The 14,404-nt window shown below is 45.7% G+C and overlaps 1 protein-coding gene across 1 annotated transcript in view; it reads left to right on the top strand.

Moving 5' to 3' along the window:
- The window catches only part of LOC139423789 (leucyl-tRNA synthetase 2, mitochondrial), a 38,351-nt gene extending 29,788 nt beyond the window's left edge, over positions 1-8,563 (top strand). Inside the window, exons 16-21 of the mRNA XM_071175425.1 lie at positions 1,214-1,396; positions 1,584-1,753; positions 3,388-3,465; positions 3,539-3,650; positions 5,522-5,649; positions 8,186-8,563. Of these exons, the coding sequence (XP_071031526.1) occupies positions 1,214-1,396; positions 1,584-1,753; positions 3,388-3,465; positions 3,539-3,650; positions 5,522-5,649; positions 8,186-8,365 (851 nt within the window). The 3' untranslated portion in view covers positions 8,366-8,563. The remainder of the gene's footprint in view (positions 1-1,213; positions 1,397-1,583; positions 1,754-3,387; positions 3,466-3,538; positions 3,651-5,521; positions 5,650-8,185) is intronic.
- Positions 8,564-14,404: the final 5,841 nt, after the last annotated feature.

Genomic DNA, 14,404 nt, shown 5'->3' with positions numbered 1-14,404 from the left:
TCGGAAAGTATTCAGATCAAGATTGAACTCTTTGGCCTGAATGCCAAGCGTAACGCTGGAGGAAACCTGGCACCATCCCATAGGAGTAGCTTCGGGACAATGGCCTTGAATGGCTGGACTTGAACCCGGTCTAACTTCTCTGGAGAGACCTGAAAATAGCTGTGCAGCAACGCTCCCCATCCAACCTGACAGCTTGAGAGCATCTGCAGAGAAGAATTGAAGAAACTCCCTAAATACAGGTGTGCCATGCTTGTGGTGTCATACCCAAGAAGACTCAAGGCTGTAATTGCTGTCAAAGGTGCTTTAACAAATTCCTGATTAAAGGGTATGAATAATATTCATATAATTATATTTGATTTCTAAAAGCATTATGGGGTATTGTGTGTAGATTGATGGGGGGGGAACTATTTAATCAATTTTAGAATAAGGCTGTAACCTAACAAAATGTGGTCAAAAAAAAAGGTCAAGGGGTCTGAATACTTTCCGAAGGCACTGTAAATACCTGATCTTTCTTGTATCTCTCTCAGATATAGGACAGATATAGGACAGATATAGGACAGATATAGGACAGACACAACAGAACAAACTTTTTTACTCTCTTGTTCCATGTAGTGACTCATTCACTGCATTTCTATTGGCTAATAGCAGTAATGCATTAAAAAAATTAAGTTTTTTTTTGATACCTTCTTAAAATTCTAAATCAAATGGCTAAATGATCCTTGGTATCTTAAAACAATTCCCCCACCCCCCTGGGATTAGACAGGGTTTAGACTCTAGACTAGAGGGTTAAAAGCCAGATCTTTATCAGATTTTTTTTAGGCTTTTTTTTAATAGCTTTTCTCCTCTTCCCGTTGCTTGGCAACTGGGTAAACACGGACACTGGCTCCGTTCATAGAGGTGAGGCTGTATATCACTCTCTGAGGGCTTCCACACTGGACGCACACACAAAGGAGTTCTAGCTCTGAGTAAACAGACTGATCAAGGAATTGACTGAAAGATAGTTCTGTCTGTTTCTATCTGTCTGTTTCTCAGGAGGCTTTAAAAAAAATCTATTTATCTTCTACTGTCAGCATTTGCTGCAGGCAAATCTGAAATGGCACCCTATATTGTGCACTACAAAAGTAGTAATAGAGTGCCATTTCAGACAACGGACAGTTTGCTGTAGATATATAGAGGTGTCCAGTGCTAACCATTGCCTTGTCTCCTGTGTCAGGTGAGGAGCCGGTGCAGGTGGGTAGTAAGGCCGGGCTGCAGGTTACATGGGAGAAGATGTCCAAGTCGAAACACAACGGCCTGGACCCTCAGGAGGTGGTGCAGCAGTATGGCATCGACACTGTCCGTCTGTACATCCTCTACGCTGCTCCCCCTGAACAGGACATCCTCTGGGACGTCAAGAGTGAGTTACACGCACACTGGGACCCCCACCCCCCCTCTGCCCAACCAACTGTAGACTGGCATTTATTTAGCAGTCAAATTACTGTATGTTGTGGGGGAGTTTAATTTTAATGGTCCAGTACTGATGTTTATAATGTGTTTTGGCAGTCTTGTCTGTGGTGTAAAGTGTATTTGTGTTGTCCCCTCAGCGGACGCTCTGCCCGGGGTACTGCGATGGCAGTCTCGTCTGTGGGGTCTGGTGACCAAGCTGAGGAGGGCTCGGCAGGATGAGGACGTCCCCAACCCCTTGTTGCTGAAGAGGAAGGAGCAGGCAGACGCCAGGAAAATCTGGGAGAACAAGAACTTTGCCGTGGAACAGGTAGAATGTCCACGCTACATATCAACACCCTTAGAATGTTACTGAACATTCCTAAACACAGAGAAGTCATGTTTTCATTGTTCTATTGTTTGTGTTGTACTACCCACTTTTACCAGTAGGTGTCACTAACTGCAGTCACTGTAGATGACTGAAACTGCCTTGTCATGCTCAGACCTTATACCTGAATATGTAAATGCATTGAATATTTGTATCATCCAGGTCTTCTTACGTGTTGAAATGGGTATTTGTCATACCAGTATTAGTCTCTCTCTTATGTTCCCGCTGCAGAGCTTGTCATCAAATGTTCAATTAGTGCTGCAGGTTTCATTTTTGACATTTGACCTTTATTTGTGGTGTGTGAACATGACACTGGAGGCCTCTCGAGTGGAGCAGTGGTCTAAGGTCCTGCATTACAGTGCTAGCTGTGCCGCTAAAGATCCTGGTTAGAGTCCAGGCTCTGTCGCAGCCGGCCGCGACTGTGAGAGCCATAAGGCAGCACACAATTGGCCCAGCGTCGTCTGGGTTAGGGGAGTGTTTGGCCAGCAGGGATGTTCTCTTCCCATCGCGCTCTAGCGACTCCTGTGGCGGACAGGGCGCAGTGCACACTGACACGGTCGCCAGGTGTACGGTGACCAGACTGTAACAACCAATTAGATACCACGAAATTGGGGAGGAAAAGTTTATTTTTATAAAAGAATATATAAATAAGAAAAGATGATGACGCTGTGTTAACTATAGCACCTTATCGTATTCCATAAGGAATTATAGGCTACGTTCATACTATGCATTTTAGCCTCAGCATTGCATAACAGGAGAAGCTGCTGTTGTCATGTCATCCTGGGATCTATATGGTAACCTGAGACCACTCTCAGGTCTGGCAGCCCAGAGTAGCCTAGCGGGTGTGAGGAGCAGAGAATGGAAATTGATTTGATATCCAATAGTGACGCTTTCACACTTTTATAAATAGCCGGCTTCTGTTCCAACTCCCTCAGTGTGGCCGGTGGGGTTTGATTCTCTTCTCGCCCTTCAAAGTCTGTACTGTTAAAGGGCCCTGTGCGCGTGTGTTTGGCCCAGTCCACCCTAAGCCCCCCCAAAGCCACGGCCATCCTTTGATCCACCCTCCGTCTTTGACCTTCTCCCAAAGGCCCGTGCCAAAGGGGTTCTCTTTCCCAGAAGACTTAACTGTGGAATGTTCACATTCAGCCTTCTTGTTTTTAAACAGTGTGAGCCAACCAGTTATCAGAACCATGTAAAGTGATTATCCTCTGGTCCTATTGTTGTTTTCCATTCATCACCATGAACCATCACAGGCAGCTGGGAGGTTCTCCCTGATACTATCCCTTACCACAGGGAAACATTGTTTTAGAGAGAGAGAGACACACAGAGCGAGAGAGTGACACACACACACACAAACACACACACACACACACACACACAGAGAGCGAGACACACACACACACACACACAGAGAGCGAGACACACACACACACACACACACACACAGAGCGAGAGACACACACAAGCACACACACACACACACACAGAGAGACACACACAGAGAGAGAGACACACACACACAGAGACAGTATGGCTGGATCTGATGCCACTGTGACCAACCTGTCTTGTGTTTCCAGGTCACAGGTCACTTCACAGAAGACTTCCTCCTGAATGCAGCCATCTCTCGACTCATGGGACTCACAAACACACTCTCTGTGAGTAGACACTGTGTGCGTGTGTGCGTGTGCGTTCAATCTGACCTCTGACATCTTTCTCTGTCACTCTCAGAACGTGTCATCTCGCGTGCTGCAGCACAGTGTGGAGTTTGAGGAGGCTCTCGCCACGCTGTGTGTGATGACCGCTCCCATGGCTCCACACCTAGCCTCTGAACTCTGGGCAGGTGGGCCACACACACATTGTGGGAATGAATGAATGAAAGAATGAATAAATAAATAATGGACAATAATATGAATATTTGTTTTCATCAGAAGATGAATGATGTGTCACATGATGTGGTGTCACATGATGTGTTGTCATGTGAGTTTTGCTATGATAATCCCATTCCAGACAGGGAAAAGGAATAGTCTGCTACACTCCTAGTGAGACAGAGACTGACTGGAGAGGAGATGAGAGGACCGTCTGGAATGATGATGTGGGTTTGGAAAGAATCCAACAGGAAGTTACCTCAGAGTGTCATGTTGATGGGGCCTCTTATCTAACACACACAACGCTTTGCAACGCCCTGGTGATGTCATCACAGTCCATTGAGATAATTTGTTTGTGTGTGGTGTACCCATGTGAATACTTCAAGAATCTGAGTTGATGAACCAAAATAGGCATGAAAAGCTATGCAAAGTCAAGGTCTAGGAGTTCAGTACACAGTAATTTCACAGGAATCTCCTCCAGAATGTGATTGTGACTAAATATCCCCTGACCCAAACTGAGAATCCCCAGCCCTATTACATGAACAATGTAGCTGATGCTGAGTCGGGACAAAGGTTGACCCATGTGATCTGATGGTATAAAAATAGCCAGAAGAGGAAGTGTGCCCCCGCACTGTCCAGTAGAACATCCCCCCATTGTCAAATACACAGAAACAATTCCTCTCTTGAGGGACTGGGGTCTGGTGCTAGAGGGCTGGACATAGGGGCTGTGGGGGCTGGGAGTAGGACTGGTAATCTGGGGCTAGGGGGCTGGGAGTAGGAGCTTGGGAGCTGGGAGTAGGAGCTTGGGAGCTGGGAGTAGGGGCTTGGGGGCTGGGAGTAGGGGCTTGGGGGCTGGGAGTAGGAGCTAGGAGGCTGGAAGTAGGAGCTAGGGGGCTGGGAGTAGGAGCTAGGGGGCTGGGAGTAGGACTGGTAATCTGGGGCTAGGGGACTGGGGGCTGGGAGTAGGAGCTTGGGGGCTGGGAGTAGGGGCTTGGGGGCTGGGAGTAGGGGCTTGGGGGCTGGGAGTAGGAGCTAGGGGGCTGGGAGTAGGATCTAGGGGGCTGGGAGTAGGAGCTACGGAGCTGGGAGTAGGAGCTAGGGGGCTGGGAGTAGGAGCTAGGGGCTGGGACTGGGATTAGGGGCTATGGGACTGGGAGGAGTGGGGGGCTGGGACTGGGAGGAGTGGGCTAGGGGACTGGGAGGAGTGGGGGCTGGGACTGGGAGGAGTGGGGGGCTGGGACTGGGAGTAGGGGCAAGGGGGCTGGGAGGAGTGGGGGGCTGGGGCTGGGAGGAGGGGGGGGGGGCTGGGAGTAGGGGCTAGGGGGCTGGGAGGAGGGGCATGGAGGAGTGAGGCTTTTTGGGAAAAGGCAGGAAAAGGCAACATCCTCCAGCTGATAGCCACAGTCATGGAATCTGAGGGATGAACATGGAAAAGATAAACTATGTGTGTGTGGTTCTCTCTTTCTCTCTCTTTATCTCTCCCTCATAGACAGAAAGGACGAGAGTAAGTTAATATCCTTCAGCCCCCTGTGGGTCCCCCCCACATTAGCGTAAGGAGGCGGTGGGTGGGCAAACCGAAGGACTGTTGTTAATCCTCGATCTGTAGGGAGCTCTTGATAGCTTTCCTGTAATGCTCCATAGAGTTTTCAAAAGTATGAATGTCCCCTATTACTTGAGGCATGACCACAGAGCTCACAGTGGTGAGATGGTCAGTCAGTGAAGTGGTGAAGTTTTGTAGTAGCTGACGCTTGGATCGTCTAGGCTGGGTGTCTGTAAAGTACTATAAAAATCAAATGTGATTGGTTGATTTGCTAGTTTGTGACTTGTTGTCTTCCCCTCCATTCAGGGCTGAGCCAGGTGAGGAACCCCCTGAGCCCTCTCCTCTCCCGCGGAGGAGACGTGCTGCAGCAGCCGTGGCCCACCCCAGACCCTCTGTACCTGGAGACCCCTGATACCCTGGAGCTGGTTGTACGGGTGAGGCTGTCAAACGCACACTACCACCCGGGTACACAAGGGAAAGGGGAAACCTAGTCAGTTGTACAACTGAATGCCTTCAACTGAAATGTCTCTTCTGCATTTAACCCAACCCCTCTGAATCAGAGAGGTGCAGGGGGCTGCCTTAATCGACATCCATGTCTTCGGCGCCCAGGGAACAGTGGGTTAGCTGCCTTGCTCAGGGACAGAACGACAGATTTTTACCTTGCACCTTAGAGACTTCTGCCCTATGTACATAGTCATTGAACACTGGTCACTTTAATAATGTTTATTGTTCTGAAATTGTATTGCTCCGAAATCATTTATTTGGATCGCTGAGAAATGAAGCTAATTGATGACTTACTTTATAGGTACACACTGTATTCTCAACATAGCTCATCTATATAACTACCGCTGCACAGACCTTCCTACTTATATGTTGTATGTTGTTCATACTGTCTATGCACACCATGTGTTTATATTCCCGAACTATGTCATGCTCGTTTCTTCTTGTTGGGGGGGATTATTTGTGTTAGTGTTGTACTGTTAGAAACTTACTGCACTGCTGGAGCTAGAAACACAAGCATTTCCCTGCACCTGCTTTAACATCTGCCTGTCTGTGTACGCAACAAATAAACATCGATTTGATTTGACACACACACACACCTCTCACACACTCAATCCCCTTTCACTCTCACACAAGCCCATACATATGCCAAGGCACACACCCCTACAGAAAATTATAGACTGAAAGAAAATAACACTCCCACACACTCACAGGCATACTCTTGTGTAAATACTCAAAGTTGCACTCACACTCCCTTGAACCAAAACAGCAAAAGCCCCATTCATGCGCTCACTGTCTGTAATTTACACAGAGCCTATGATCATATGGCTTGAGAGGGAAAGTGTGTGTGCGCGTGCAGCCCAGGATGCCTAGGCAATCAGCAGGCAGTGCAGCTGTGGTGAGCGGGGTCACAGAGTCAGCTGCTCAAAGATCGAAGTCTCTGAGAGAGCCCTGCTGGGGGGAATCAGAGTCCACATACACACACACACACACACACACATCTGACCGTCTGAGGCCTTGATGTGTATTTCCCTAGCCTAGCGGCACTAACCTCAATCTCACTGGGACTCTGTCCGTCTGAGGCCTTGATGTGTGTTTCCCCAGCCTAGCGGCACTAACCTCAATCTCACTGGGACTCTGACCGTCTGAGGCCTTGATGTGTGTTTTCCCCAGCCTAGCGGCACTAACCTCAATCTCACTGGGACTCTGACCGTCTGAGGCCTTGATGTGTGTTTCCCCAGCCTAGCGGCACTAACCTCAATCTCACTGGGACTCTAATGACAGACTGAGGCCTTGATGTGTGTTTCCCCAGCCTAGCGGCACTAACCTCAGTCTCACTGGGACTCTGACCATCTGAGGCCTTGATGTGTGTTTCCCCAGCCTAGCGGCACTAACCTCAATCTCACTGGGACTCTGACCGTCTGAGGCCTTGATGTGTGTTTCCCCAGCCTAGCGGCACTAACCTCAATCTCACTGGGACTCTGACCGTCTGAGGCCTTGATGTGTGTTTCCCCAGCCTAGCGGCACTAACCTCAATCTCACTGGGACTCTGACCGTCTGAGGCCTTGATGTGTGTTTCCCCAGCCTAGCGGCACTAACCTCAATCTCACTGGGACTCTAATGACAGACTGAGGCCTTGATGTGTGTTTCCCCAGCCTAGCGGCACTAACCTCAATCTCACTGGGACTCTGACCGTCTGAGGCCTTGATGTGTGTTTCCCCAGCCTAGCGGCACTAACCTCAATCTCACTGGGACTCTGACCGTCTGAGGCCTTGATGTGTGTTTCCCCAGCCTAGCGGCACTAACCTCAATCTCACTGCGACTCTAATGACAGACTGAGGCATGGGTTCGGCCCACAGTGCAGGCCAATACACACACGTGCACTCTCTCGCTCTCTCTTTCGCTCTCTCTCTCTCTCTCTCTCTCTCTCTCTCTCTCACTCACACACACACACACAGAAGTGCACACATGCACTGATTAATTATGAGCTTATCTTAACACACAAATATACAGATACCATACACACACATAATATACACACTCATAATTGGGAGAAAGCTTAGACTTGACCCAAACAGACACACACGCTGATACACAAACATACAAAGACTGGAAATGAGGAATAAAGGTTCCTCCTACTCAGCTTTAGAGGATCTGACTGCCCAGCCCATTTTCACCACAAGTTGGCTGTTTTTAGACAGCTCAGGTTACTGAAAGGAGAGGAGGAAAGGCATATGCATGTTCTATAGTCCCTGATTTAATTAGAGCACTTTCGATGCAGCCACAGCCTCCACTAAGAGTTGGCTCGGTCAGTGTACATTATTTAATATGTCTGGACCAAATTGCTCTCACTCAATGTTAACTAGCGATGTGGAGTATTTTATGGGAGGAGGTCAAAGTATTCAGGTTTGTGCTCTTAACCTTTTGGGTTTTCTCTCCTCCCTTTCATCTCTCCCTTTCACCTCTCAGATCAACAACAAGGTTTGTGGGACGGTGTTGGTGCCTCGACAGGTGGCCCAGGATACAGAGCAGGTACGGGCGCTGGTTTTGGGGAGCGAGCTGGGACAGCGTCTCCTAGGAGACCGGACCATCAAGAAGGCCATTCTGTCCCCTAGGACGGCCCTCATCAACTTCCTCATAGAGGAGTGACCACTCAATCCTGGATGCTGATTGGTGGACTGTCATGTCAATCAGAAGACCGCTGCCACTCACAGACTTGAAGGTGGGGACATCATGTGAACGGAGGGATAAAAGACAATTTTCAAATAAATAAAAACAATAACTAGTATGAACAGACATTTTTGTAAAAATAAATAAATAAAATAAAAAAACATCTGATGAGTGAAATGGGACATCCGTCTGTCAGTTGTGATACCAGGAATCATACACTGAGACTGGAAGTGTTTTTAGACTGGATGACCTGTGTATCACTTTCCCCTTGTCACCATGGTGACACCAGACCCTACTCCAGTGCAGAGGGTTGTTTTGCAATCTGAAGTCACCTTGTTAATATACTGTCAAGCATGGTTACCAGGTGATAGGGCTCCAGTGTGTCTCTAACATCTGTCCCCAGCTATTCAACAGGTGAGTGAGGATTAAGCCACATAGAGTCCACTGATAAATACTGATATTGTGATGTGATTAGGTCCCACTCATGTTGGCCTCTCCATCAGTGGCTTCCAGTTTGAACAGAAGTGCTGAGGAACATTCCAGAACCAGGACCTCTGGCCTCAGTGGGAACACAATCACGTTCCATTCAGAACACTAATTCTGAACTCCATGTATGTTGTTGAGACAGACTGCAGCAGGGACAGGGACAGATAAGACAGGGCTCAGGACAGGGTGAGTCAGCCAGACCAGAGAACAGACTGAAAGGTGTTGATTCCAGTCTGTAACTGTCGGAACCAGAACATAGAGGAATTTGACTTGCGTCTGGAATCACAGCTGGTATTCTGGTCTGACTGACGATGTCATCAGTGTATTGACCAATGGGTACAGGTTGCGGCTGGGTTGGATTGTTGGGGTCATAGGAATGGGACGGGGGGACATGAAGTGAAGAGGACATAAGTTATTTGAATCCAGTCACCCCTTACCACAGCCCATTCATTGCCGGTCATTAACATCATCTATCAGTGAGCCACCTCATGGCTTGTAAATGGGACTCTCCTTCACAACATTTATAACTCCCCTTCCCTGACATGTATACCCCAGTGACTGAGCACAGAGTCCTCTGTCTAACATCTCCTGACTAGACCCATTACTGGTTCTAAGTGAGTCACTCAGATCATGTTGCTGGCAGGACGTTTTATTCCAGTAGCAATTAAAAAGGTCCACCACAAAATGGACAGCTCCCTTCAGCAGGATTAGACATGCATTCTGAGCAATCAGGAAGTTGTCATTTGATTACCGGACTCTATGTGATGTGCCAGTCTCAAGATCAGTCTGTCAGTACCTATCTCTTGTTCCATCCTGACCTTCTATGGTCCTTTTATATGAATTGTATAGCCTTATGTCTGTTTTGATGTTACTCCTTTTGTCTCCTACTGTGGCTTCTACTGTGTGAATGTTCAAGGTGACATTGTATGTATGTAATTGATACACAGACCTAGGGTTAGCTCAGAGAAGGAGAAGCCGGTCTGTCATTCTATTATGATGTTGTTGTTTTAGATTTGACAAGGTCAGACAGTGTGAAATGTGATCAGGTGGAACATTTAAATGACATGGAATAAGGGAGACAGATTAATATAGGGGAAGGGGTAGAGGTTTGCTTTTTAAAGAATGGCAGAGGCTGAGCGCTGTACTATAGGAAGCCTTTCTGCCTCAGTGAGCCCCTGACCTTTGACCCAGACCCCCTGGACATTCCATGTGTATCTCTGACCATCAGGTGGACAGGAAATTACTCACAGGAGAGACAGAATAACAGGAAGTTAGAAAAATGACCAGGAATTATGGGAGGAGCTAAGGACCAGTGACTCTTTTAGAAAACAATTCCCCCACAATCCTTGAAGTAGTTGCAGCTGATTTGACTTAATTGGCTTGGTGAAAGCGTTTTCACTCGATTTTAAGTTGGATACTTATTAGCTGATAATGACTAGCTAAGATACCCTCAATGGTGCAGTTTCGAGCAGTAATAAGCAGGTGTTATCCTAATGTTGCAGTAATGTAGTCAGGCTGATAGGAGGGAGAGCTGTGACACACTGGTATGGACAGGACAGGACAGGAGGCCATTCGTGCAGAAGGTGGCTTGAGCTTTGATTGGTTCTCTCAAACAGTTTTTCCCCCCTGGTGGGTTGAAACTTCTCCTTGGTTGGATTTGTAAATCCAACAGTTGTATTGAAAGGGGGCGGGGCTCGTGGGCTGTGTGTAACTGCCCATGTGGGTGTTTGAGTGAGAAACACAAAGGCACAGCCCCCTTCATTATCGACACATCATGAAAATGACTCAAGCTGAACTGATTATAATTTATTTATTTTTTAGTTGACAGACACCATAGCTGTCTTATGAGAAGGTGCATACATGTTTTGTTCTCATGGTGTTGCAAGTGAAACAACAGAACCCAACCTGACTAGTCCTCTCTTTACTGGTGTTGTCATCAGAGAGAACAAAATGGAGAGAAAAGAAAGAGAGAGAGAGGGAAGGAAGGAGAGAGAGATACATTCTAGCTACTCTCATTCAGTCCTATCAGTGTTTCTCTTTTGGCATGTGGTGTGTTTTGTTTCACACTCTGCTGAGGCATGACTCAGGGCTGTGTGTGATATATGAGGGAGATGGTTGATTCCCTCCTCTTTCTCTCTCACAGTGTTGTTATTGCTCCTTCACCGTTACATTATCACTCTGGATCCACAAGTGTTCTAGCCTGGAATCCACACTGAGTATCACACAAATGTAGTGAAATGGACACACTTGCTAGCCAACTTAAGCAGTTTTCTCATGGTGTTTTGAGCTCCCTGCCCACTGCCTTCGTGGAGGAGAGAGACACTAAGCAGGTTTCCATTGACCCAGGTTTTTCGACAAAAGCATTGTAAAAAAAATATATATAATAATCATTGCGACATCTGTAATGGAAACTGCAGATATAGAAATGTTTAAAGGTCGAAAAAACATTTATCCGTTCGACAGGGGTGGATTTCTTTTGTCTAACTTTTTTTTAACAAATGATGATGATAAATGCTGTTTTTAGAATAAATTATCATTGATTAATTCTGAAGGTACACGGGCACATGATGTCATCGCGTAGCATAACTATACACTCCACATTTAATTATAAATGTCTAGCCAAATGCTTGCTAAACACATTTGCTTTGCCTGACAAGGATTGTCCTGATTTTGAAGACTGCTTGAATTGCTTCGCTTTGCTTTTCTGGTTCTCCGGGAAGTTTCACCATCCAATTATTTCAGATCTGCAAGTTTCACAATGGCACGGGCCCTGGCGATATGTGAGCACGAGACAATAGAATATGGTAAATATAGTCACTTATTGCATTCTATCCATGCTGACTTTCGCGGGCTACCTAGACTTGAAACAGGTGTCAGGACATATGGGCTGTGGCAATTTATTATTGCGCAAGTTGCCTTAATGGGCAATGGAAACACTTCAACCACTACACTTTTATTCGACAATATAGATTATTGCATGATTATTTTGTAATTATGACGTCATTACACCCAACTGTTTTTATCGACACACAAGATCGTTAAATGGGAAAGCATCTATTTTTTTCCCGCATCTATTTTCTATGCAAACTTTCTAAATGTCAACAAAAAGTCTACACAATTTAATGGAGACATAGCTAGTGACAGTCAATAGTGATAAAAAAGTTAGGTATTACTTTATGCTCACATAAATACATTTCATTTCCCAGTTATCATACAGTATATTGACACAGTTCAGACCAAAATTTCCCTGAACACACATTTAATTGTGTTAGCAATAGCCCCCGAGACATTTGACACCTTCATCAGCCCGGCTGTTTCCATGGCTACTGTAAGTCATTAAATGGGCAACAATATTCCTCTGTGACTCAACTACCAGAGGAAGACCACAATCCATGCAGCAGGCCCTCTCCAAAGACTTACAGAAGGCCTACATTAACATAGTCTTTAATGGGTTTGAAAGTTTCCCCTGCCCCGAGCTTGACTTGGTGGAAACTAAAGGGTGGAGTATGAGGGCTAGCTACATTAGACTAAGCATAGGTGATCTGATGATGTTGAAATGTTGACGTTAAAATGGTGCTGGAATGTTGGAGGCAGCTCCTATTTTCTTTGCGACTTGCGGTAACTCTCTGTGGTTCTAAATCAATAGTTGTTTAGTTGTCTGAAAATTTTGGAAGCATGAACTTGCTTGACCGTGCTGTAGGTCTTATAACTGTTGTTACATGCAGTATGCATTGTGGACTTCACCGGGCAGAGGTTGCTCTCTGGTTTTGTGGTGAAACAAATGTGTTGTTGAATTTATTTTGCCATTGTGTCATCTTATTGTCTTGGCCTTAGGCGTATATTTCACGGTGTTAAGGCATATGAACTAACAGGTTATAGAGCAAACAACCAATTATGGCTTGGCTTCCCCAGTGATTTTACCCATGCACCACTAATGGTTGTTGCCTGAAACTGTACCATTTGCTGGGAAGGGAGAGCTCTGCCTTAATAAATATCCATATTCTAATTGTTAGAGCTGATTAATCCGAGCAGTAAAACAACATGATTTTCTCCAACAAGATTTCCATCACAATCTTAATTAGCTCAAAGTAGTGCCTGCCTGTTGTTGGTGGGTATTTGCGTGAGAACGTTATAAACAAGTGTACTAAGCTCCGTTTTGAGGATGGCTGTTTGTGGTGACCGTTTCCTAATTAGTGTACAGATGGTTACTGACTGTGCTTTATAAACATTCTGTTTTGATTACATCACAGCCAGCCACCACTCTCACAGTCTCTATCCTTCTACATATACAGCTTGGCTCCACAGACAATGGGATTCATACACAGTACTTAAAGTCCCCACCAAGGACACAGAAAAATACAGATGTGTCCCAACTTGTCAGTTTGAGAAAGACCCTCCCCCCTCCTTTCCACACAGTAATGTTTACATATTTTGCATTACTCATCTCATATGTATAAATTGTATTTTATTCTATTCTACTGTATTTTAGTCTATGCCGCTCTGACATTGCTCTTCCAAATATTTATATTTTCGTAATTCCATTCCTTTACTTGAGATTTGTGTGTATTGTTGTGAAATTGTTAGATATTACTTGTTAGATATTACTGCACTGTTGGAGCTAGAAACACAAGCATTTCGCTACACCCGCAATAACATCTGCTAAAAAACATGTATGTGACCAAAACAATTTGATTTGATTAGTACAACAGTACTTCCCAGCCACAAAGCACCATTGTGCATTTCTTATGGGAAACCATGAATAGGTCAGGTTATAGCTCAGGTTTATACAGTCTATGATGATCTTAGCACTATCCCTGCCCTCCCTCTCCTCCCACCAACTTTCCACCCTGGGTCGGGACCTGGAACACTATAGAGTGGGTGGTATAATCGGGCACAGCGACAATGCTCTGGTTTCTTGGAGCCTCTGGGCTCATGCACGTGGTTAGAGGGGAATGAATGAGTGACATCATACATCCACGACAGTAGAGTGGACAGAGTATAGTCATCAGCAATTATTAACCAATATGCCATGGTTTTCCCTACCATTGAATAAGCGGGGTGGGCGGTCTGCTCTGCTCTGGACTACCTGAAAAAACTTGAAAACTTGACACTTTAAAAAAAAAACTTAAACAAGATGTGAACATGTCGAAGCAGCCTATACACATCTGTCAGCACATCATATGAACTTGAGTCATCTGAATGTATAAATCCACATTAACCATATGTGGACAATTTTTTTTAGTGACTAATTTTGACTGCAAATCACACGTTGTAGCCTTACATGATTCCTTAGCTATTACACTGTTGATTCATAATGAACTTTAATTCAGTTGGTTCTGCACCAACAAGGTAGCCAAAGAGATTGTGGGCATAAAGTAAGTATATCAATAAACAATGTGTGATAAAAAGAAAGAAAGAACATAGCCTAAAGGTAAATGTTTGTTATGCTATGTGCCTTGAGTTATCTGGGGGTCCGGATATCGTGACTCAAAATCTACCCCAGAATGAAGTGAACACTGCGACTTTAAAAAC

Source organism: Oncorhynchus clarkii, chromosome 2 (genome assembly GCF_045791955.1).
Source record: "Oncorhynchus clarkii lewisi isolate Uvic-CL-2024 chromosome 2, UVic_Ocla_1.0, whole genome shotgun sequence".
In the NCBI taxonomy this organism is placed as follows: domain Eukaryota; kingdom Metazoa; phylum Chordata; class Actinopteri; order Salmoniformes; family Salmonidae; genus Oncorhynchus; species Oncorhynchus clarkii.
The sequence above is the reverse complement of the archived record's forward strand: the minus strand, read 5'-3'. Positions and strand labels throughout refer to the sequence as shown.